General features: G+C 42.1%; 1 protein-coding gene across 3 annotated transcripts in view; it reads right to left on the bottom strand.

Annotated features, from left to right (window-relative positions):
• The window catches only part of LHFPL3 (LHFPL tetraspan subfamily member 3), a 232630-nt gene extending 207342 nt beyond the window's left edge, over positions 1-25288 (bottom strand). For all 3 annotated transcript variants that reach the window (XM_015628717.1, XM_015628718.1, XM_015628716.1), the window contains exon 1: positions 24820-25288. In XM_015628717.1, the coding sequence (XP_015484203.1) occupies positions 24820-25288 (469 nt within the window). The remainder of the gene's footprint in view (positions 1-24819) is intronic.
• Between the last annotated feature and the right edge of the window lie 4 nt (positions 25289-25292).

The raw sequence follows: 25292 nt of genomic DNA, 5'->3' as shown, positions 1-25292 counted from the left end.
CAGGCTCGAGTGCAGCCCTGCCCTGAAGGGCTGCTGAGTCATGTTCCATGAGAAGAAGGGATGGAGAAGAGCAGAAATGGGAAACAGACATCTGATTCTGCAAACAGCCCAGCGGCTGTTGACTCATTCCTCCTACAGTGCAGAAGCCACAGGTTATGTCTTCATGGTTCTGAGGCCCGCAATCTTTGGGTTTACTGGTCAGAATCCCAGCAGGTTCTGCGCTGTGGAGTATCTTTATCCTAAGCCACCTCATCTGCTGACTAGTTTCAAAGCTTATCAAAATAATCTTAAACTGACAAGCTGCTTAGATAGCTTCCTTCCACACCTCCAGGTATTAGGGACAGGAATTCCAGCTCATCTCCCTGTAAGCAGACCCAGCCTCCTCACAGTCCTTTGCTGCCAGGCTTTTGTGCAGGGTGTCTTTGTTCCCTTAAGCTCTCTCAGCTACACCACAGTGAACTAGGTGTATCCTGCCCCTACCCAACCCTCCAGTATTTCTGCAACAAGTGCTTCCCTACAGCCTGATGCCTATTAAACCTGAATTAATTCAGGGAATCCCTCTGGGGCACATTAGCCAGAAGGTCAGACTAGGTGTTCAAGGCAATCATCTTTGCCTTTTTGGTGTGTGAAAAACAATGAAGATGGAATTTCCAGATGAAAGAAAAGGCACCTCATTCTCTGTACCATATTCCAGCACAGAGACCAGCCTGAACACCAGTGCACAATGTCTCAGCCATCAAAAAGACACTTCTCCTTTCTTATTGCAATCTCATGCTGCTCTCCAGGCTCTTACACTGAGCTAGAGCAAGGTCCTTCTGGCTTGCAGATGACACTCTGTGTGCTGCCTTTTTAGCCCCCGTGCAGCAGTGTCCTACAGAGCATGCCTTGGGGGTCCCTGAATCCCTGCATGCACACAAGAGGACTGTCATTTGGGAGATTTCACAGGAGCAGGCTTTTCATTACACAGTTTCACTGTAACATTGTCATCAGCTGCTCCAATGGCCTTAGACAAACCTAGGTTCATCTCCATTTATAAAGAAAGAAAAAGACAGAAAAGGCCATTCAATACTAAATAATACCTCTGAAAACACAAAATTTTCTGTTGATCTAGGACATATTATCATGTCAGTGTCACTGGCTGTGCTCTAATACAGTGACAATCCCCTCAGGTTCAAGCAGTTACAGCTCTCTATGGAGCTCCATTTAGAGGAACATTTGGCAGTCCTAGCAGGGGTAATCTGGCTATAAAGAATCTGGAGCTATAGGTTACAGACCTGGATATGACACATCCTTCACAAGCAACCTTGAGCCAGTCTCAAAAAAACAGCATCTTTAGTCTTAAACCCAAGTCTAGACTGCTGGTGGAGGAATTTATCCTCTCAGCCTCTATTTTCTCCTCATTAACTATCAGCAGAGCTGCCCAGCTGCTGCTGGGGTTGAGAGGCTCAGCTCATGGAAATTTGCAAAATGCTCCAACACTTTTAGATCAGAGAGTGATCAGAGAGTGTAAAGCAGGAAAGAGAAACCTTTTCTTCCTGAGGCCCAAACAGGCTTTTAACAGGTTATATATTCACCTCTTGTTCTTCATATTCATATTCACCAGCAATAATTCCCAAAGGAACCCAACCAACACGGTGGGGTAGCATGGTCTACATGAAACGAAGCTACAGGTTATATCCAAGGACATCCCAACTACAAAGTAGCATGATGAGATTTATTAAGCACTTGTAGAAATGTTAACACATTTCTACAGCAGACATCAGTAGCAAGAAATTCACACAGCTGACTTAATGAAGAAACTCTGTGATGTGCTCAAAGCCACTAAGAGTATTTTTTCAAAGTATCAATATTGCAATATGAAACTAGAAAATCCTGGCTTTTACCTCACTGTTTGATCTGAGAGTAGGTTGCCTTCCACTTAGAGCTGAAACTCCATATGCAAGCGATTTTTCATTCCTACTCAAATTGCTTTAGCTATTTTTAGGTCATATGAGTAAAATAAATATCATTAAGGATTTTTCAGGCATTTTTAGAATAGCTTCCTAACTAAAAAAGAGATCCTTTTCACAAAAATATATTCTCTAGTCATCCATCCATAAAAGCACTCAGACCTCTTGATATTGTAAAAACCAAATAATGAAAAAATACTGAGTTAACCACATTAGGAAAGCTGATACTGTACATTTATGGCAGCTATTCAGTATAAAAACTTTTAGCAAGCACAGGTACAGAGCTGAACTGGAGGCAGAGCCAAGCTGTGCTATAGTGATTTAGAGAAAGAGACCAAGGAATTGAAAGTGAGCACTGTGAAGCAAATGACATGCCATTATTACCACTCATATCTCTCAGTGAAGTTTGAGAGTAGAGCATTCTTTAAAAACACTCAGCTCAATCCATGGACATCAGCCCAAAGAGCCCTCCCATGACCATTTTTGGGCAGTGGGGCTTAGTGGTTGGGACTGGATCAGGAGATGCAGACTGTGCTCCCAGCTCTCCAAGCACCATGCTTAAGTCATTTCTGTTCTCTCTGCCACTGCTTCCCTTCCTGCCTTGCCTGTTCTGGATGCAGAACACCCTGGGAGACACTGGCCCCGGTACCTCTGGGCAGGGCTCAGCACAGCAGGGCTCAGTTCCCAGCTGGACACATTCCATGCTGCACACTGTGGGAGCCCCACAAGGGGAACAGCTCCACTCACACAGCACCACCCTGTACTTACCCTGAGATGGCTTTACACATTGCTCCTCCAGGCCTGCTTTTCTCCATGCACACGTTCCTGCTGCCTTGTCTGCATGTCTGACACCCATCTGCATTTCTCCTTCATCCTGGTTATCTCAACAACCTCCCCACTAGCTGGAATAACTGGGAGTTTGCCAAAATAACATCCTTTTCTGCTCAGCCAACTGACAGAAATAAAACTAGGAATGTTACCTGCCTACAGTCCCAGGAGGAGCACACAGGAGATGTAAGGCTATGACTGAGAGTTTCCTTGACTGCCCCCATCACCAAAGAGTTGCCCTTTCCTTTTTTATCCAGACAGGCAGTAAGTTCCTGTCACAGGTGCTGAATTCAGTGAGACTTGTCCTCTTGGGTGTTTGCCACAAACCATTTTTGTCAACTGCCAGAAAAAAGTCAGAGAGAGATTAGACTTTTTGGGAAGGATTTTACAGAGAAATAAAAATAGCGTGAGACACCTAGGAAACACAAGAGAAGTTCAAGCAGGAAGCAGGACATGAGATGCTGTCCTCTCTGCTTCTCTGACACATCTACTTAGGCTGAAAGAGATAATTCTGTGATGTTTCCTGGTTCCAAAATGCCAGCCCTGGGGCCAGGTGGCCACTGCAACACGTCTGACACACAGAACAGAGCAGCCAAGGGCGCATTCATGCACCTCCCCTGCTGTCAGCCATCCTTAGCTGTCTGTAATGAGCAGAAGATGACAATACAGGTGACAATGAAGACAGGCTATGGGGCAGAAGTTGGTAAGTAATTAATTGTTCTGTGTGGTTCATTACCCAAAGAAAAGCACAGCCTGCTCGGAAACCAGGAGTCACTACTCTGATAAGTTCCCAAGTCTGAGTTCTAAGAAAATTGACCAATTATCAAAAGAAATAACACAAATCCCTCAGTCACTCTGCAAGACACACGTGTATTTCTATATACCCTTACCCTGATAGTTCAATTAACTGAGAAAGCCCCATGCTTAAGAATGCCCTTCACAGTGCAATGCAGTGGAGTCAGTATGGACAAATACAACACAAATACTCAGCATTATTTCCAGAAATGAGGAGCCCCAGACAGCCCCAAGAGTACTCCTCCTAAGAACTGAAAAGAAGGGGCAGCACTGTCTTCACCTCTCATATTAACCTGAAGCTCAGATATGCACATTTCAAAGAACTGCTCAGCATTTTCAGTATTTTTACCCCTTTCAAAAAGGAGAAAAAAGAGCACAGCTTTCCAGGCTGGACCACACTCAAAAAAGATTTCTAGTCTTGCAGCCATACAGCCATTTCATCACTTTGTCCAGTGAATCTCCTTCAACATATACCAATGTGAAGAGTAATCCCCAACAAATGCTGGCTGTAGCAAGGGATTTTCTGCTCCACTACTTCTGAACATCGCCAGGCAAACACTGGACAAATTGCACAAGGGAAGGGGTCAGTGCCATTGTGAATATTTCATTTAGACAACAAAACAAAATCCAGCACAGAGAATAGAAAAGTAGAAAAATCCGTGAAAAATCACTTTTCAATTATTCTTTTACTCAGTGCTACTTGTTCTTTGGTAAAACACTGCAGAGTGATTCTCTTGCAATCAGAAGGAGAAAAAACCTCTGCTCTTGGCAATCTATTTTTGGAAACTGAAAATCTCATTCTGCTTTTTTTTTAATTCCTGCTTAGAGGAATTTTTGTGATAAGGATGTAAGCCTTGTAGCTTATTAGAAATTATACAATTAATATTTAAAAAATGTGCAAGTATTGTTTTTCTGTATTAAACTTTGCTTTTATAGAAAATCACTGCATAGACAAATTTATCTCTCTTAGGTAGAAATTTTTCCAATTTCTAACACTTCTCTGCATGCTAGCACTTACTGTCATACATTTTCTTGTAGACTTACTTACCATTTCTGCTGGTTTTCTGTCCTCTACATAAACCTTTTTTTTAAAACAGGATCATAATTCAGCACTGTCATTTTACCTAGATTTCTAAATTTTTGTCTTACTAGATGGTTTTACTACTAGGTTAAAGAGTACTCTTCTATCCTAAAAATATCCATTTGGAATTTTTTACCACTGAATCTCAGGCTGCAGTTTCTGGGGTAGTTGTTATTTTGTCCCCATTTTTGATCACCCTCAGAATTTCACCAAGTATCTCAGAAATTTTGTGATTTATCAGAGAGATGGCTCTTGGAGATCTGTGCAAATACAAAAATATCACACAAACCTTCAGAGTTCTAGACCAAATTCTGGAAAAGAGAATCTGAATCTGATATGTTTCTAAATGGCAATTAATCTTCCCAAAATGTATCTGGGGTTTGTGATGCTTTCTTCTCATAAAGACTTTTGATTCCAGAGGGTCTTGGCTCATGACTACTTATGGTTAGTTGACTCATGGTTAGTTTAAAACTAAATTTGAGAATTCAACAGTTGCATCTGAATCCACAGTGCTGCCAATTCTGATTCCCACCATGTAATGTATCTTCAGACCCCATGACTCTCACCTCTGACCTCTCATCATTACCACATCATTCCCACCACCTCCTAGGACTGCAAGTACAACAGCTACATGTCAAAAGTGCCATCTGCCGTACCACTGTGGCCCTCTATTCCTTTCCAGCTCAGCCACAAGCCCTATAGCAGTGCCTGAATTGTACCCCTTTGATCAGACCCAGAGAGCAACAGAGCAGAGGAAGAGGCTGGATTCTGTTCTGGGCTCTGCTACAGATGTAACACAAAAACTGGCAGACAGAAAGCCCTTTGCCCTTGATTGTTGAAAACTGGGAGAGTGATATCTGTGCCTATCCTTATGTAAAAAATATTTTGAAACAGTTGGCTGAAAGCCACAATGTAAATGCTAACTATCTGTTATGAGACACTGCTCCTACTTTAGGGCACTTTCTCATTCACAGATGTTATGCACAAGCCATCTACTTAGTCAGCCACAACCGTACTTTCTAAATCATAGGATATCTGGAGAGAATAAACTCAGTAGCCATCTCCTGGGATGGGAAAAGAATGATCCTGACTCTGGCAGCAAACACTGACTGCACCTCATTACAGTTTCTAGTAGAGTAAAGGAAGCAGTGTTAGCATACTGCTCTGTACAGCAGTAGCCTGGTAAAACTCCATGGTGTGTGTTACCAGTAAAGCTGACTAATGGACCTGTCTGGCATTGAAGGCTATAGATCCATGAATTCATTTTATGAAGAGGAAAAGTCTCCCAAAGCATTTTAAAAATTCAAAACAGGATGCTGATAATCAGGCAATCCTCTGACTGGCACTTAGTGATGGCATATGTCGTTGCCCACAGAAAGAACAAATAATCTCTCTTAAAATTACCTGCAGAGGAGCAACTAATACACAACAGTGGATATACTTGGTGGGAACAAAGGTTCATCTAGCCTGGAATGACATTTTCAAAGTAGATGATATCAGACACTTAGAAGCAAGATGAGTTTGGTTTTCCCCGTCATACCATCCTTACTCCCACCAGTCTGCTCCTCACAGGGTGAAGCTGTGACAAACATGCACACCAGTACATATAGCAGCCATCACTGCATCTCCTCTCTCTTAATTGTCTAATCCTTTTCTGGAGGAACCTGTGCTACTGCTTTCCACATCCTTTGGCAAGAAACTGGAGCAACAAAATGTGGTGCATCACAGCACCATGCTCTGCACCCTGCAGCGAGGGGGAGGAGGACCAGCCTGGTTCCTGATGATGGTACTCCCAAGCCAGCTTCCTCTGTCCTACAAGAAAAGCAGGAGGATGCTAGGTATGCTATGCAGCTTGTCCAAAGTACAATTTAGGACAATTTTCTGCTGTTGTCCTCTTTGACCTAAACCACAAATATCCAAAAGAAATATATACATGGGAGACCTGTGAGGAGAATAAGGCAGCATAAGGACGTTCCCTGTTTCCATTTCTAGTTAGTTGTCCTCCTTGTGTGTCATCCATTTCCTCTTCATGGGAAAATTCATGGAAGGGAGGATCAAATTACCTGCAGGTTAAATGAAGGCTGTAACAGCCACACCAAGGTTCAGGGGATAGGTACAAGCTGGGTTAATGTGCTGCCTTCCATCAGGAAGAGCCCTTTTGTGTGTGCCTCTTTGTGGACACTCCTGCAGAAGTCCCTTCCCCCTGCCATTTGTCAGCAATCACATTTGTATAACCTGAATCAGAAGCTACAGTCACTCTAGTCCTTGTACAAGAGTGCTCAGCCTGTGCAGCCACCACAGCTAAAAGATTTGGGGGAGCACCTGTACCAGTCCCTCATGAGCCCCTCTGGGCACACAGATTTTATTCTCTTGCATTTTAGGCCATAAATTGGAAATGACAGCAAAGTAATCAGGAGAGGATCATGCTGTGCCTCCTAACTCTCCTGAGCCTCCATTGATTATATAGGAGAAATCCAGGCAGACATGGAATTAAATCACTTCCCTTACGTTGGACTAGTTGAAGCTGCTCTGTAAATGACAGATTGCTAACAGCTCCCTTAATGACATCACCCAATATGTCATAAAATCTGCTGCCAACACTATGGATTTTTTCTCCCAGACAGAAGTGTTCTCTGGCTGTAGAGCAGAAGTTTCATTGGCAAAATGTGGCTCAAGAAATAACTTATAAAAGGTTCTCAGTGCATAAGGTAAGTACCACCCAAAAACTCACTGAAGAATAAAATTATCCTTGGCACTGCTTTCCTGGAACAGTGCCCCATGTCAGATTTTTCAAAGTGTTTGTGATTGAAATTATCCATCCACCATCTCTGCAGGTAGCAGTAGAACTCACAGCTCAGGAACACTATCCAAATCTTTGCCAGGTTACTAGCCTTGGGTGAAAACTGTTATCTTCTTAGCGCTTTCATGCTTTTTGGAAGGAAACTCTTCCCAGATGGGTATTTGCATTAGAGAAGAAACAGATATACTTGTAGTACAATAGCAAGGATTATTTACCTGGAGTTTCACTATTATCCCTTTACTTCTGAGCTCACATCAGTTCTTTTGCCAGAACTGCAAGCGACAGCCAGAGCACACATAGCATGAGCAACCTTTGAAAGAGAATTTCTCAGAGACAATTTGCAGGTTCTCTATTTTTCAGACACTGGGAATCCAGCTTGCACCAAGGCACTACAAATGACTACCCATCTTTCAAGATTTTTCAGTAGAACTCACTTGGGCAGCCATCAAGCTTGACCCCACAAAGAGTGCTTACCTATCCATTCCTCTAATTCTGTGCTACCTGTGTTTTCTCAGCAGCATGCCTTGTGTGAGAATTAGCACAGCTTCACAGACTGTTTTCAAAAAGGGCAGATATATTCATAAGGAAAATACCTCCATATGTGGAGCCAGCAGCGAAGAAGAAGAAAGTCCTCCTTCCTTATCAAGACAAATTAAATTCTGCTTCACAGTGGAGTGAACAGAAAGCCTCCAAAATTTGGTCCTCCTGATCAAGGTGAAATTGCCTCTCTCCACTCAGCTGCAGAAAATCAGTGTTGGCTGCTGTTCCTCTGTCACTCGTAAACTGATCCTCTCCTCTATGCATGCCATCTTTCCTGCATCCCATCACCTATCCACTCAAAACAGTCACAGCTGAACAACCAGAACACGTATAGGAAGAAGGAAAAAATGGAATGCTAAATCCTGTGTGAACTTAAAGCTAGTGCACTCATCGGCGAGGTCCCAGGATGCGGCTCGACCGCCTCTGGTAACTCCTCGCGTACCAAGCGTACGTCTGTTCCCTGCAGCAGTTCTTGCCAACAGAACACCCTACAGCACACCAGTGCTGGGGGAGCTGAGAACCAGTGGCCTGAACAATCTGTCACTCATGTACGTTCAAAAGAGAACCACTGTAGAGACACTCGCTGGCACTGTGAGTAAATGAGCCATGAGCTATATATCTGGCTTTGCTGCAGTTCTTTTCTGAAAGAAAAAGCAAGCCTAAAAGGAAGCGTAGCACTCGGCTGAATGCTGAAGTGACCAAATAAATAGAATTAGCTAAACCTTGCTTATCTGTCAGTCATTCCTCTCTGTATGGAAGCAGACCTCTCAAGCCTGCCCGTGACGATGACAGCCTCGGTACCTATTTGGGTTCCTGAACTGATGCATTTCAAGCTATGTCATCTGGTTATGTTATGCACTCTTTTTGGTCTTGTCATCCAAGGGAAAAACACGGTTTGGCCAAATGTGTTGCACCACAAGTACTTCCAGTGCATGGAATAAAAGGCTAAAATAATCCCCCGTGAATTTTGTTCTCAAATTCAGATCTGCACTGCCATGACTGCAAAGTGACAGATGTCAAAACCAAGCCGAGTACCTCATTAATGCAGAGATAAACACACAGAATATGCTGTTTGGAATGACAACGCAGTGTGTTTATGTATGTATGCCACTATTTATCATTCTACAGATGGTTGCTCACAGTGATGTACATCCACAAATATGTTTAATTTTGCATTTTCTTTTTTTAGGTAATTACCATTTTTCCTTGTTTACACTGACTACTTCTAAGATGGCCTAGAGATCTCTGAGTTTCTCTGAGGGCAAGGGGTCACGTTGCACAAACCAGACCAGAATCAGCATGCAATCAGTTCTTTGCAGTAATAACAGTCCATGCCTGTAGAGCATTTTTGAAGAAATTATCTTGCTCTCATTTTATAGCCAGGAAAGCCCAGAAAGGTGAAATGACTTCCCCAAGGTCGCACAGCAGGCGCTGCTCAGTACACAGTTACTATTGTTGCAAATTGGGTATCTCATCAGGCTTATGCTACTCACACCACTCAGATACAATTCAAGCAATAATTATTATTTCTGCTGCAATTTGCACGGCAGTCAAAGCTGGAGGCCACAATCAGGATTCAGCTTATGCTGGTCTCTGTTCAAACACCAAATGAAATCCAGCCCCTGCTCCAGGGGGGGCTTGCCATCTCAGCAGGGACATAATTCTGTGGGAACACAAATCGCACTGGAAAGGAGGGGAAGGAGAGAGGGAGAGACAGAAGGCAGTAACCTCCATGTAAGGTTTCACTTTGTTTTGGATAAGTGCAAAGTTTGAAAACTTATTATTACTTAAATTATTTAGGTTATCAAGAAATACAACTGCATTCTTGACAGTTGCCTGGCTAGTTACTTAGGTAGCAGTTTATCTTCATAATCTTAATTGCGCAAATACTTTACTTTCACTCCTGTGGTCTTTGATTACACTGAGAGTCAGCAATTGGATCCTGCTCTTCAGGGGACTGACTCATACTGCACTCACCTAATACTCAAAGTACACTCTACTTCTTAAGGAGTGATACTACACTTAATTTTACAACTCTCTAATTAGCTGTTAGGGCAATTCTTGCTGTAGACCTTTTTATATGGTATGTGCTTATACATTTTACACCACATGACAATTTGGTACACTAGCCATGAGCTAATGAATTCATTTCACTCATGCTAACTTAAGACTGCTACTAAGCTCTGCAGTAGTAAAGCACCTATTAACTCCCACCTTACTGTCTCTCACTGCACCCTAAGGTGGCTCCATGCCTGCAGAACGTTATGTACCAAGTGACCATATAGCCATTCCTCTTTAGAAGCCTTGACTAAGCCTAATACAAGAATTAAAAGCTCCTCTAATACTGAATGCCATAGACACCATGGGATTATTTTCAAGAGTAGGATTGCTCAGTACTCAGTCAGGACTGCTGAACGGTACTTAGAAGTCAACTCTTAAATTTTCTGGAATGGATCTGCTACCCTATTATTTATTATAATGTCTGTATTTGTATAAATAATGTAAATGAGCATACAAGAAATATTTGATTGACATCCATAACTTCATATGGGTGGGCATTTTTTTCAGATTTCAATTAAGCCAAACACTCAAAACATGTTTCCAGTCCATCAAAGCATGCGCTTATAAATCCTTTGCTCAGCTGATATATTCTTTTGAAACAACCAGCTTTTCACTGACAGGAACAGATTCTAGACCAGCACAATAATACCATAATGTACTCTAGAAGAGCTTGAGAATTCACAATTTAAATACATTATTTTACAGAGCAAAAGAATGAGCATTCATTTACAATGACTTTCCTTGCCCCTATTTTCAATTGACTAAATCCACATACAAATTAATGACCTATCACAGTGTCTGTTGAGGATACAGCATCAAAAACTAAGGCACTGAAGAACTTACATAAAAAATACTAGTGCAATTTCATTTTAGACCATACATATTTTTCAGAAATTGATGTTAGGTGCACATTACTACCTGCATTTGTTCCTCTCTGCCAGGCATCACTGAAGCTCAGCAGAACTGAGGTATTTACTTAAATGATTAAAACTTGACTTTTAGTACAATGATAAATGGAAGCAATAAATAAAAACAGCTTTCTTTAGCAATTGCCAATACATATTTTGCAGCTCCTCATGCACCATTCACTAATCTCCTTTAGCATCAGGTAATTCAAACTCCTTTATCATTTTCTGATACCTGTATTCATGACACTGTGGCTTTATTTTAATCCCAGGCAAAAGCACACTAAGAAGGAACTTTGATTGACAGAATATTGCTAATCAGAAACAATCCTCCCTAAACTCAACTTCATGAATTCAAGACACAAGCAGGCATAATCACAGAGGGCAGGATTCAGCTCTACACTGCAAAACCTAAGTGCATGTTTTACAGGCCAGCTGAGAGTAGAACCAGGGTTTGATTCACCTGGCATGCTGGTGCCTAATAATCCTTTGAGATGTTCTACTGCTTGTGAGACAGCCATGTGTGACAGAGAACCTGTGGAAGACCCGTGTCCTGCTGAGACAGACTTGTTCAGACTGCTGACCTCTGCAGGAGCCCCCAAGCATTTTAAACCCAGAAAACTGGATGCAGGCAACTGCTTGATGGCTTGGCTACCACAGCCTGGCATCATCTCCTCAGTGCCTGACCACTCCTGGGCGTGCTGCAGAGACACTTGACTGGCCCTGCCATGGCCAGGTGAGATTTGCCAAGGCCAGTGGTCCTCTCACCCGACTGCAGTCTGACAGGCTAAGGCAGATGTGTGTGGCTATTTCATTGCACCTTCCCTGGCACATCCCTGCTCTTGAATCTATGCTCACCCATCACCTGAAGTGCAGAGTAAAATGGAGCTGTCTGTAGAAGTGTGATTTGCATTTGGTCCAGACTTGATTTGGGGAAAAGCAGCCCCAGAGAATAAAAGAAACTACATCTCTTGTGAAGAAACAAAAATGTAGTAACAATTTCACAGACCACCTCACTTTTGCCTCAGCACAATTCCTCCAGTGTACCATACAGCTAAAATTAAATGAAATGCTGTCTTATATGTTTAACACTCAGTTATTAAACATACTATCTTAGGTTCAAACATAAACTCACTGAATTCAGTAAGACTAAATTTAAACCCAGATCCTTGTATCTGCAGATCTGTCCCTCCAAAGGTGAAAAATCCTGAACAGCCTCTCTAAGTATCCATACTACATGCAAGAGCTTTCACAGACTTGTACACCATCAACAGTGTTTCACTGTAAGCTCAGGGTGTGCCTTAAATGCAGTTAAATTACAGTTATTTGATGCACTGAACACTTGTTTATCCTGTTGACAAAGTTCTCCCTCCTCTCTCTCCCTCTCTGAAGCTGCCACAGGAGGCAGGGAAAGAGGCAGCAAGGACAGAACAGGGAGCTCAGCATCATCCTGCTTCCCATCAGCACTCGATGAGTCCCTTCTTTCAACACCCAACACACTTGACAACAACCTATTCACACAAAGCATGACATGTGCAGTTGCAGATCAAAAAGATGAAGAGATTCGATGAGGTTCTTAACTATTTAAGAAGATTGTTTATGTAATAGCATGGCAACACAAAATAATTAGGTGCATGGGAAGCTAACAAGGGACAACTTCTCCAGGAAACATCCTTAGCAAAATTACATCTCAGGTTAGTCATAGAACTGATGATTTGTAATTTTTTTTCCTGAAACCTTGATATTTTAGAAGAATTTAAATATTTCTTTTTTTTGATTGCTTTCACTTTTAAATACCAGCAGTTAGCTAACACAAACCATATTTTCTTAAGGAAATTTTATATCCAAGTTGCATGAAAATGCTGAAGGCAAAGAGAAAATATGAAGCACACCACTGCAACTGCTGTTGTTGCTGAAGTTTTATAGTTTTTCTGGGAATTTAAGGAAAGCCCTTGCCTGTTTGATCAGAATGCCAGGCAAGAATGAGCCTCACTTGACAGATCTACAGATCTTGGGCACTGTCTATTTTTAATCCTAGAAGTCACTGAGATAGAAGTGATGATGTTTAAAAAAACAGAACAAATAGGAGTAGAATAGAAAAGAGCATTCACGCAGATGAGGTTTTTTCAGAAATGAGAAAGAGAGGAAGAAGGCTTGCTGTTACAAACACTGCATTCTGTAATGCCTTTCTGATATTCATCTCTTTCTAGTACACAGCTCAGTATTTTACCAAATCTCCTTCCTTCAGAAAGTTGCTGTAGAACCTTCCTGCTCTAATAGTTAGAAACCACCCAGTAATTTTCAGCCTGAAGTGATTGATATCCAGATAATATCCATTTCTTCTTGTACCACTGTTAGCCATGAGTTTAGAATCATTAGTTTTCACTCTACAGTCCATGCATTCCAGAGGGTTCCTAAACTACTTGTGAGATTTTAAAGTGTCATGAAGCGAAATAGACCAACAGGCTGTGACTTATTCTAACAATGCTACATGGCAGGTAATACCTTTGGAAAAAGTTTAGGAAATCAAATCAAGTCAAAGAAAAAAATCAGGCTCAAACACTTTTTTTTCCCCTCTCTTGTTCTTAGCCCTTCCAGGTGTTTTCAGTCAGCACAGACTCTTTCCACATAAAACTAACTAAGCTTTCCTAGTTTTCTTTTTCCAAGACATGTCAGCCCTCCCTGGTTTTCCTTTTTGAAGCTACTCATTCAGAACTGCACATCAGTGTCCAGAATCCCACATGAAATATCACAGTGCATCCTTAATTATGTCAGCATGGCCCTGAATCAGCTGGAAATACTTCACAGAGTATGTGCCAGGACCATACCCTGTCCAGAGCAGCATCACATTGCCATCCCAGTGCCATCCTTTGGTGAGCAGGTCCTGTCTTCCCTCACGGAATCACAGACTGGATGATGCTGGAAGGCACCACTGGAGCTCCATCTGGTCCAGCCTCCCTACTCCAGCAGGGTCCCCTAGAGCAGGTTACTCAGGACTGTGACCTGATGGCTTTGGGTATCTCCACTGTCCCCCACCCTGAGCTGCACCCTTTCCCTGTGCCAGCTCTGTCCCCTCACTCCTCCAGCCTGACCAAGTGTCACCAGAAGTGACTGCTGGTGAGCCACACTAACGTGGTGCTGCCGTGCTAACAGAGGGATCCGGTCAAACACAGATGCCTGACAGGAACTAAACACAAGTGACTCTGGCTGGTAAGACATCTGCATGTTTGGAATGTTTTGGACTATATTTTTCCAGGGTAATGACCATGCATTGCAATGCAACCTTATTATTTTAATGATGGCCTAATATAACTTCACCAGTAATAGGAAGGCTAAATACTAAGATACAACAACCAGGTAATAATTAACTTTCTTTAGAGGAACATAAAGCTACAAGGATGAATAATTTTATTTTCATGGAAAGTCTAATACTTCTCTCATTAAATTTATCTTAAAACTTTGAATTAACTCTTTGTGAAATCACATTGAATGTCTCTTAAGTATATGCACTCAAAGCATAACAGTTTTATTGTGTTCAAAGATGTATTAGCCAAGCTGAAGATACCTGTGGGAAATCTGATTTTGAAACACTCAGACTACATCAGAGAGAAGTCTCATTTATGATTTTTAGGCTCATGGGTAACATTCTTCCACTGTCTCTAAGAGAAAACCTTTTTTTATGATTTGTTCTACATTTTTGATCACTTCTTCCTCTTGCCAAATGTTACAAACATCTGTCTTTTTCAAGGTGATTACTAAGTCTAGTTTGAAAGATAACTACTTTTCATGTAAACTCTTAATCCAAAGATTATTTGTTGTCAATTTAAACAAAGCAAATCAGAAATTTATACTGTGGCACAGAAATTTATACTATGGCACCATTATAACTGCACTAAGCTGCAGTTATAAATTGGTTCAAATTAGAGGACTAAATTCCATGTTACCTTAACTTTCCTGCACAGTTAATTCTTGAGCTCCTCATTTTGAGACTTGGCTACATACATATTGGTTATGTCTACACAGATAAATGAAGCAGTACCAGGGAGCATTCCCAGGCATTGAAACTCGACTGTCTGTGCTATTAAATTGTTAGAATTGTCCCTCAGCATGTGTCACAGGAGTGCTTTTAGTCTGTTCCATCTAACAATCCTCCAAAATATTGCCAGGGCACAGTTTGCAAGTTAGGGCATACCAGGAATGAGGCAGAATGAGTCTAGTGACCCAGATTTTGAAGGCAAGAAATGTAATAATATGGACACTGGCCAGTGTGCCATCTGACTCTACAGCAGAGGGGGACTCTGTACCTGCCTGGTTTGTGGGGACAGGCACAGCAACCACAACTCTCTTCTGGGCCCTGGCAAGCTGAAATGACTCAGTACAGAAATGCCTCTCCAAGAGGCACAGAATCATTTGTCAGTGTCTCATGCTTACAAGCTGTTAAATCTGGGCAAAACAACCCTCTCCAAGGCTCTTGCCTGCATCAAGAAACTCCATGGAGCTGAGGAGCATCCACCTTCTGCAGAAGCCACAGGAACAGACAAAAGGTCAAACTGGAGGAAGAGACATTGCTAAACTCTTCCCTGATCATAAGGAACCTTGTCCTGTTTTATTCACACACTTCTGCTGCACACAAGGTCTCTCATGACCAGTAAAGCAAAGTAGGTTGCAGAGGTACAGTCTAGCACGGCAGGACAAGACACATCCTGGCCATGGCAATTGCATGAGATCACTCAATTTATGCAGTCAGCTTCTGCAAAGTAAGGCACATGACTTTTGGGTTCTAGAAGTAAACAAAAGAACCTCACAAGGTTTTACAAATAGCATTTTCTAAACCTCTGAACTCAGAATATCTGTCTTTGACCTTGCAAGTATAGCATGTCAAGTTTTCTTCTCTATAAACTTTTCCTTTTCAAAGATAACCAGAAAAATAAAGAAAGTGGAATGTGTGACAACTCATCAACTGTTTGTAATAATTTATTTCAAACAGTTTATTCCATAGCTTTCTCCTTCTGATGCACTCTCAATTACTTGATTGAATAATATTCTCTGAAATAGCACATGATGTGCTTGAGTCAAAGAGGCTCTCCACAGACGCCATCAGCTACCTTTTAAAATCAATTAAATTCATAAATTTGCATCTGGCTTCTCAAGGAGAAAATAAAAGAACCTTTTCCCCCAGTAAGTATGACCTTCTTATTCTAAGGCCAGCTTGTTTCAAGTCTTCTACATCTCTGAATGCCAACGTGAAGATGGATAATATCTTTCTTAGAATAGACAGATCTTGAAGTCTATTATATTGCTTTTTTAAAGGATTCTAGCCATAATTCTCTCTTAGTAACTGGTAGCTGCACACTGTTCCACACACTAATGCATATTCTAGCTATTCACTGTCATGCTGCTGCCACTGCATTTTTAACAATGCTGATTGCAACCAATGTTATCGAATTCTGCAGATTTTCCAGGGTATAGCCTTGTCCATGTGTTTTTTTTTCTTTCACCATTTCTGAACAAAAATGGTTTTTATTTTTTCCTTTGTAATGCCTCAATATTGTGACCCTGCCATTCCTCACAGCTGGATCTTGTTAGTTTTCAAATATTGAGTCCACACCATCTGATCATACCACAGATTTTCTCTTCTGATATGTTTGCTGTCTTTATGTTTACAAGATCAAAGCTAATGCTGTTTATACCACAGTGCTAAAAAGGTTCACTTCACAAAAGGTAAAATAACCTTCATGTTTGAAAGCTAGCCTTCTTTTCTTCCAAGCCTTTTTGCTGCTGATAATAACCGTATGTTTCCCTCTTCCTGGCTTCATTTTGGCATATAGCAATTTTCTTCATTAAACTTTTAGAAGGAATCCCCGAAAGAACTTGGCAGCATCTGTCTCCTATGCCAGTGATGTTCCTTCAGCTGCAAGAAAATAGAGCTGCTCTGACACCAGCCACTTTCCAAAACTGCACTCCCATTTATCTTTCCTAACTGTATCCAAGTTCTCATCTCCCCACATTTCAATAGGTAATGTTCTCCTCTTTTAGACTTTCTCCCCTTCCTTCTTCCCTCACACATACAACTTTTCCCAGTGAAATGGTATTCATCCTCAAATAGCCTGGATAACTTTATGCATTTCCTTTTATATCTTACTATTCTGTTATCTTACTGTTTTTAAAACAGTGGACCACAGTCCCCAGGATGTTCATAAAAGGCAATTGGGAGACTTATAAGATGCTGAAATTTTTATTACACTCTAAACCAAAAGAAAATATCTCTTCTCCATTCCCAAAACACCTTTATGCTTCAAAAAACAAATTTTGCTACCAAAGTCTCAAATCACTTATACAAATAAAAGATACTTGCTTCTTACACGATACATTTTAGACAGGTTCCTTCTGGGATCAAGACAGACGTGGCTATGTGATTTTGAGCCTGATGACCAATTTCAACCAAATTTGACTGATGCTACAAGCCTTTAAGACACTAAACTTCTGCAAGTTTTATGAAAAAGCTGGAAGCAGAAAGAATCCAAATTTCCCACCAGTATAAAGATAGGGATAGGGATAGTTTAACAAATCTGGATGGCAACTTGAGGACATCAAACTAACAGACAAATAACTTTCTGCCAGGTATAGCACATGCTGTGCCTTTGTCAACTACAGAGTTGGGAGCCTGTGAGGAGCTGAAGAGTTTAGCTACCAAAGGATGTCATCATGGGATGCAGGAAAGAACTTCTGGTACTGTGGGCACAAGGTATTTGGGAAAAGAAATTACTTATAGACAAGACACTGGGCACAGCATTTCTCCCTCATTTCCACCCTTCACATGATGCATCTTTCATTTTTATAGCCAAAGGTAAAGTATAGGAAACTGAAAAACCTGCACAGCCCCATCATTCACTTCACCCACAACTTCCCACTAAAACCCTCAGGTAATTTTTCCAGCCTCCCCAGCTAACCTTCTGGCTCTCACTAGGACACAAGCACTTCCCAATGGCCATACTCCTCACAGCCAGTGTGACCGCAGGAGAGCCCAAGCTACCATGGGGCATCCCCAGGCAAGGATGAAGGAGGCTCTAGAGTTCTCTTTTAAACCCAATGGGAAACTATCCTCTGGAGCTGAACATACAGAAAATCATACTGGCAGCATGATTTCTCCTCTGGGAAAAGGAAACACATGCACCAGGCCTGCTTGGATTAGATGTCCTCATAGTCTAGATGACATTTGTTGACAAGGAGAGCACTTGGCTCTTTCCCTCGTCCCTGCCTGCCGAGCTCCAGCACCCCATTTCCCCAAAATGCAGAGGCAATACTCATTGTACCAAGGTCAGAGACTTCAAGAACCCTGATTTTTCAGAATTTTCTCCCTGATGGTCCAATATCCACTACTGTTCAAAGACCACTAAATAACTTCAGCCACCTCACACTGCAGGTGCCATGGGGGTGTTCATGCTTTTATTAAAATCAGCATCAAAGATGAAGCTCAAGCTCAAAAACCTTCTCAGTATTTCTGGACTTGTCTTCCTGTCCCTTTTGCCTCCCATGTCCCTCCCCACATTACATGTGGAGTACGTAGTGGCAACAAAAGCTGACAGCGTTGTTGGTTAGGGTCCTTTATTTCGGGTGAGTTAGTAAAGACAATTAACAAGTGAAAAATGCAACTTAAAAGGTTACAAATGTACATACCTCATGGCTAATGCAAATTTGTGTAACTTCAGCTTCCAAACACAGCATTTGTCAAGCTAAGGAGCACTGCATGACTTGAAATCTTCCCCTGTAGGTCCTCATATGCCATCATCTGTCAATTTTTAATCTTCTTTTGAATAGCAAGAAAATTCATCCTTTTAGCTCTTCTTCTTTCATTTATTTAAATCAGTTCTGAGATCCTTTCTGCTTTTTACTTGAAAGGGTGTCTTGAAAGATATTTGACCTAGAGAAAACAGGCATGGGAACCACTGCAGGCAAGGGAGTCCCAGTTTTTTTAAAACACATTTAGGGACAACAGTGGACTTTTTCAATGCAGCAAAAGCTCACATGCAGATGTCCATCTACCACAGTCTGTAATTTCTCTTCCAAATAACTGTTTTCCATAATACATAATTTTATAATTCTCCCATCAGCAGGATGCCTCCTACATTTTTTGAAGAGGAAACAGAATCTGGCAATGTTCCCCCACAACATCCTGCCCAGAGAAGCTCTGGATGCCCCATCCCTGGGAGTGTTCAAGGCCAGGCTGAATGGGGCTCTGAGCAAGCTGATCTAGTGGAAGGTGTCCCTGTCATGGCAGGGGGGCTGGAACTGGATGATCTTTAAGGTCCCTTCCAACCCAGATCATCCTATGGTTCTGTGATTGCATGAATTTGATTCTTAGAAGTCATTTGGTGTATCAAAATACAGGTTGTAGAAATAAGCCCATGTTATTATTACATCCAAATCAGTCTATGCAATTAGCTATGCTTACTATAATTTATTAGACAAATAAGCATAATTTATTAAACAAATAATTTTTATGCCACCTGCAAAGTTCAGGAGCCATAAATGTAAATTACTCTTCCGACACATTGTTAAGGATGCTGAGGCTACAAACAAAATCCTTGTCTGACTCCATGAGATACCCTGTTCAAATACTGGTGCAAGGCTAGGTTTTTTCCTAGCCTTCTGGAATTGACCCCTATACCAAGATCTGTCAAACAGCAGTAACAAAAGCCCCAAGAACATCAAGGTCAAGCCTTTTAAAACTCTTATATAAAAGTCACCTGGTCCTGCAGATTGATTTCAAGCATAAAGGCAAACAACACAGTTGCAATGAAGAATTCTTCCTTTTAATTCTGAAAAAATTCCCTGTTTAAACAAACTTTAACTGTGGCATGTAATAACATCTTCATTATGGCTGCTTTGGCCTTAAAAATCTGGCATTTGAGTGATAGGAACACAGTTTTAAAAACTAGTTTAAAACAAGTCCAGGGAAAACCTGGGGAAACACAGGAAGACCAACACCTGCACCACATAAATCAGTAGAACTACAAAAGAAGCAGTGTATGTCAGTATGTGTACAAACATGACATATTTGTGTGATGAAATAAAGTAAGGTAGGACCAATGCACATATTTTATGTAATTTTTCACAAAACACTAGAGTTCTCCAAGAAGTAAAAAAAAATAATGTGTACTATGGTTTTCATTAACAATGTTTACTTGAATTTCCTAAAGATATTTGACGAATCTATCATTCATGAGTCTTAAAAAACCTAGACTCCCAGCGGATAAAAATAAATGACCTTGCAAGGATAAATAATTGGAAGCAGATGGTAGGACACTACTGTCAATTTTTCAAGTGGAGAGAGGTCAATGGTGGAATCCTGCAGGGATCTGTGCTGGAACTTGGGAGCTACTAGCTTATTTATAAATGAGCTGGAAAACAGGATAAACGGTGAGGTGACAAAGTTAGCTGCTGGTACTCATTCAGGGTAGCTACGATAAGGGTTAACTCTGGAGAAAGACTTTACAATACTAAGTCACTAGGCAATGAAAAGTCACTTAAAGTCAGTGTAAATAAATATGAAGTCATTTCTTTAAGGGGAAAAAAAACTAACTATACAAAATTATGTGTCCTAAGGTGATTATTACCACTTCAGGACTGAGATCTTGGGGTTATAATAGGCAGTTGTGTGAAAACATCAGTCCACTGTTCACTAACAGGGAAAATTTGAGTATTACTAATTACTAGGAAAGGAACAAAGAATGAAAGAGAGAATATTATTAAGTCACTGTATGAACTGGTTTGGTTTGTTGGTCTTGAATACTCTGTGTAGGTCTGGTCCCACAGACTCTGAAAAGACACAGTAGACTGGAAATGGCTACAGGCAGGGCAGCAGGGATAATCACAACCTAACAACTAAGGACTGAATAAGAAGCCAAAAGTCTCAAAACCAGGTAACTGAGGGGATACAGCAAAGGTGTAATCAGGGCCAGGACAGGGAATGTGTCTCCAAGCTCCCCGTTCACAGCATCTTCCAATGCATGAGCTGAGAGGATCAAATGAAATGGGCAGTCACAAGATTCAAAACACAAAAAAACGTTGAATCTTCACATGGCATACGTGTGGAATAAGCTGTGGAACACCCTGCTCTGGGGCACAGTAAATGCTAAAAGTTTACACAAGTTCAAAATGTGACCAAAGTCTCAAAAAACAAAATCCAGCAAGAGCTTTTAAATGCTGAGATCCATCTGAGGAAGTCCCTGAGTACGAGTGCTGGAGAACCAAAAGTATGGAGGGCAAAATGAGCTTTAGCTGCTCTGATGGTTTTGTGGGCCCATGTTACAGACCACTGTCAGAGCCTTTATGTTTTGTTCAGTGGTCCTCTTCCTGTGGGCATGGGCTCAGGCATCTCATGAAAAACCTATATACTGGTTTCATCCTACTTGTCCATAGGACACTTGTATGCCTTTCTTTTGCTTCCTTTACTTTTTTCTTTCTTTCTTATAAGATGTCTTGAAACATCTTAGTAAAGGAAAAAAGTAATGACAAATATCTAATAGTGAAAAAATCACAATGGCAGAACAGAAGTGTTTAATTTACTTTACCTATAAAGGAATAAATCTCAAGAATTATCTTTATTTGTGATGTTTCCTGCAAACTTTAGGTGCAGAATAATGAAGAACAATAATACCTAATTCCTTATGATTTCAAGAGTTTGTGATTGTGCAGCTGCTCAAATTAGGTGAGTGTGTATGCAACTGCTTGTACCTATGATTCTGCAGTTGCAGAACAGGAGGTTGGGGGATGGAGAACAAGGCTGCCAACACTAGCTCTCAGTCTCCAGTGTACCCTGACAGCACTATCCACATGCAACAAAAAAGGCAGTTTAAGCCATGGCTAAATCATAGGACCATCTAACCTATTCTGTACTCAGGTACACACAGGAAATACCATTTTTCTTAGGACTCTTCTTCTTTTTCATGTCATAGACATGTCTAGTCATAGACATGATTAGACAGCAACAAGGACTGAAAGTGTATGTGCCCAAGATACTGTTTATCTTTTTTTTTATTTAAAAAACACCTTTTCAGCTATATCATGCTGACAATTTATAATGACTCATGCAGGACAGACTGTGATCCAAATCTTGGAGACTAAATAAATCAGTTCCTAAGCTTTTATTTTCAATCCTAAACCAGAAATGATCCCACATCAGAAACCTGATTCTAACAAGATATAAATTACATCAATTTTAAGTATTGTATGACCTAACCAAATGCTAACACTATGAAGGTACATAATAGCAAGCAAAATCAAAGCTATGTTCGCATGCTTCTTCATTTCACTGCTTGAGATTCAATTCTGTTCCTGTACTATGCAGGACTACATGCATATGTAGATGACATTACTATATTGATTTTTGTGAAATAAACATTTTAGGATCACTCTTATCTACTACTTATACTCTACAAACAGTAAACTAGTAATAGAAATAGGTGATATAGCTCAGAGAAAACATATCATTATAACACTCCTGTCCTGCACACTTTAAGTTTTCCTTCAGTCCCACCACCTTTGTTTTCTTCAAAGGATGCAACCCAAGGGAATATGGAGTTTCTGGTAGATTTTTTGCTCTTGAGGAAACTTTTTTAAGTAATATAGAAATGAACAGTGAGGTAAATACTGAATTAAAGTAAAACATTCAGCAAACAATAAAGTCAGGTTCTTCCAACGTCCAACATTGCTCTAGTTCCAGGGCATTGATGTACAAATTGGGAAGGACAGCAGACCACCACTTGGCACTTGGCTATGCATGTATTCCCTTATTAATTTTGGAGGGAAGCAGTCTGAGAAGTGATTCTTCTGCTGACATAAAGCTCCTTTTGTTGACTTTTAATGCCAACAGTACATCTGCCAGCTTTGGAGATGACAAAAATTCAGTGTTGCCTTGCCTGAAAACGTATTTCCAGTCACATCTGCACATGTGGTACAGACTGGGCTCCAGTAGATCAATCACATTTGGTGGTTTCTTAACATTATTACTCACCTGTACAGAAATGCAGTAAAGGAATCAGATCCATTTTATCTACCTTGCACTAGCACCTCTGGGCATGAAGAAGTGCAAACATATGAATAGATGTTGACGTTGGAAAGTGCAAGGGATTTGGAAATTGTGCTGTCCTACTGCATACTGGACATGAAAAAAACATGCTGAAATGCATCAACACAGTGAATATTCATGGTACCTTTTAGCAGCAGAGCCATAAAGAGAGGAGACAACTGAAAGCTCCTTCATGGAGCAGAGGAGATACCAGTAGTGCAAAGATGAAAGAGTTTGCTCAGCCCAGAGGCGAGTGACATGACTGTGTACAATTAGCCAGACCATATCAGAGTTCATGTTACTGAATGCACAGAGGAGCCACCTGCATCACAGGGGGTTCCCAGCATGGAGATAATGAACCCAAAACTAAACTCACTGGAACTGGGAAAAACCTACCAACTTCAAGTGCCTGCAAATCGCTCCCCAAGTGATACAGAAAGAAATTACAAGGAAACTTCAAGTGATGGAAACAGTATAAAAATGTATCATAGCACACAGGAAAAATATCATCAGAGAGAGAAATGGTTAAAGCTGTTTCATACAAACGAGACAATTCCACCAAGTCTCATGGACTAAACAGCAAATTGAATAATGCTGAAGCTGTTCAGGAGAAAACTCAAATGAATTCTTCCTCAGAAACTGAAATGAGTGTAGGTCAATTAAGGGGACTGAAAAAGTGATTGTGAGCCCATTTTGGTTACATTTTACTGTTTCCCTAACAGCTTACTCCTATTTATTCCAAAACTTCTCAGTTTCAGGGTCTTACCAGGAGGACATGTAACAGGTATGCTTTGATTTTAACCTCTTTCTTCCCCAAATGATTGAAGAATTAATATTTTCTGTCTGGCTAAAACTGCTTTTATTACTATATTAATTCTACAGACCATCTATTCTAGTTACCCTCCCACCTGCACACAGATAACCAGTTCTCCACTAACTCAGAGGGAAAGTTGTGCTGGAAATGCAGAAAGGGATGTCCTGGAGCTTTCCCTCTTACCATATGCTTTCCCCAGGGAGACACTGGATGTGATGGGGAAAGTCAAATGAAGTTAGGAGATCTTCTGAGACAAAATCAGCAACTGAAATTAATTATTTTTCTTTACACTCCTAACAGATAGTGGAAAATAAACCTTGTGGACAGACCCCAAGCAAAACTCATGCATGCCAAATCCAACGACCTGAGCTGTCCTTCCAGTTCCAACAAGAGACCTTACCCACGGAGCCCAAGCGGGCTCTGCCTTGGCCAGGTGGAACTGTGGGACGGGGACTAAGCTTCAACAGGCGGGCGGCTGCCTTTCCCCATCGTCGCCTGCTCGGATTGTCCCCACTGCCATTTTCTCCTGACCTTTACAGCAGACCACGCGCTGGAGGACACCCGCCCGCTGCCGCCCGCAGTCCCTGGAGCTGCCGGAGCTGCCCTCGGGTCGGTTCACAGACCGAAGCCGGGCAGTTCTCCCGGGCAGCCCTCGGAGAGGTGCGAGGAGCTGCGGGCTGAGCCTGGCTGCCCACGCCCAGTCGGGCAGCGGGGCGGCCCGGGGCAGGCACGGGCACCGCTCTGCGACGCTGCCGATGTGTGGCGGCACCCCCGAGCATCCTCTCCCGGTCTGCCCCGGCGGGGCACCCCCGGCCCTCGCCACCCACCCCCTCCGCTCCCCGACCCTCTTCCGACCCGGGCGGCCGCCGGAGCCGCAAGTTTGTCCAGAGCCGCCCGTGCCCCCCGGGCCGGGCCGGGCTGTGCCGGACAGGGCGGAGCGGAGCCCCCCAGCACCGGGGCCGCTGCCTCCACTCACCCGAGGTCAGCTGCATCCAGGCACAGATCTTGTAGACGGTGGCTGTGTTGCAGAAGAAGAAGAGGATGAAGCAGACGATACAGGCGATGATGAGCATCATCGAGAGCCCGATGAAGAAGGACGCAGCTTTGAAGGCTCCCGAGGGCAGGCTGGAGAAGTCCGTGAAGCTGCCCCGGCAGGTGAGTTCCCGGCTGAAGCCGTTGCCGATGCAGTAGTGGAAGAGCCCGAAGTAGCCCGCCTGCGGGGTGTCCACGCCGTCCCCGATCCAGTACGGCTGGATGAAGCACACCACGTTGACGATGGCAAAGCAGATGGTGAAGATGGCCCAGAGCACGCCGATGGCCCGCGAGTTCCGCACGTAGTTGGTGTGGTAGATCTTGGCCGCCTCCTGAGCTGGGAGCATCCCCGCTGCTACCGCTCCTGCCGAGCCTGCTCCTGTAGCCGCCGTCCCTGCAGCCGCTCCGGGCATCCTC

The sequence above is a fragment of the Parus major genome, chromosome 1A (assembly GCF_001522545.3).
Source record: "Parus major isolate Abel chromosome 1A, Parus_major1.1, whole genome shotgun sequence".
Classification (NCBI taxonomy): domain Eukaryota; kingdom Metazoa; phylum Chordata; class Aves; order Passeriformes; family Paridae; genus Parus; species Parus major.
Note: the sequence above shows the minus strand (reverse complement) of the source record. Positions and strands in the feature narration are given on the sequence as shown.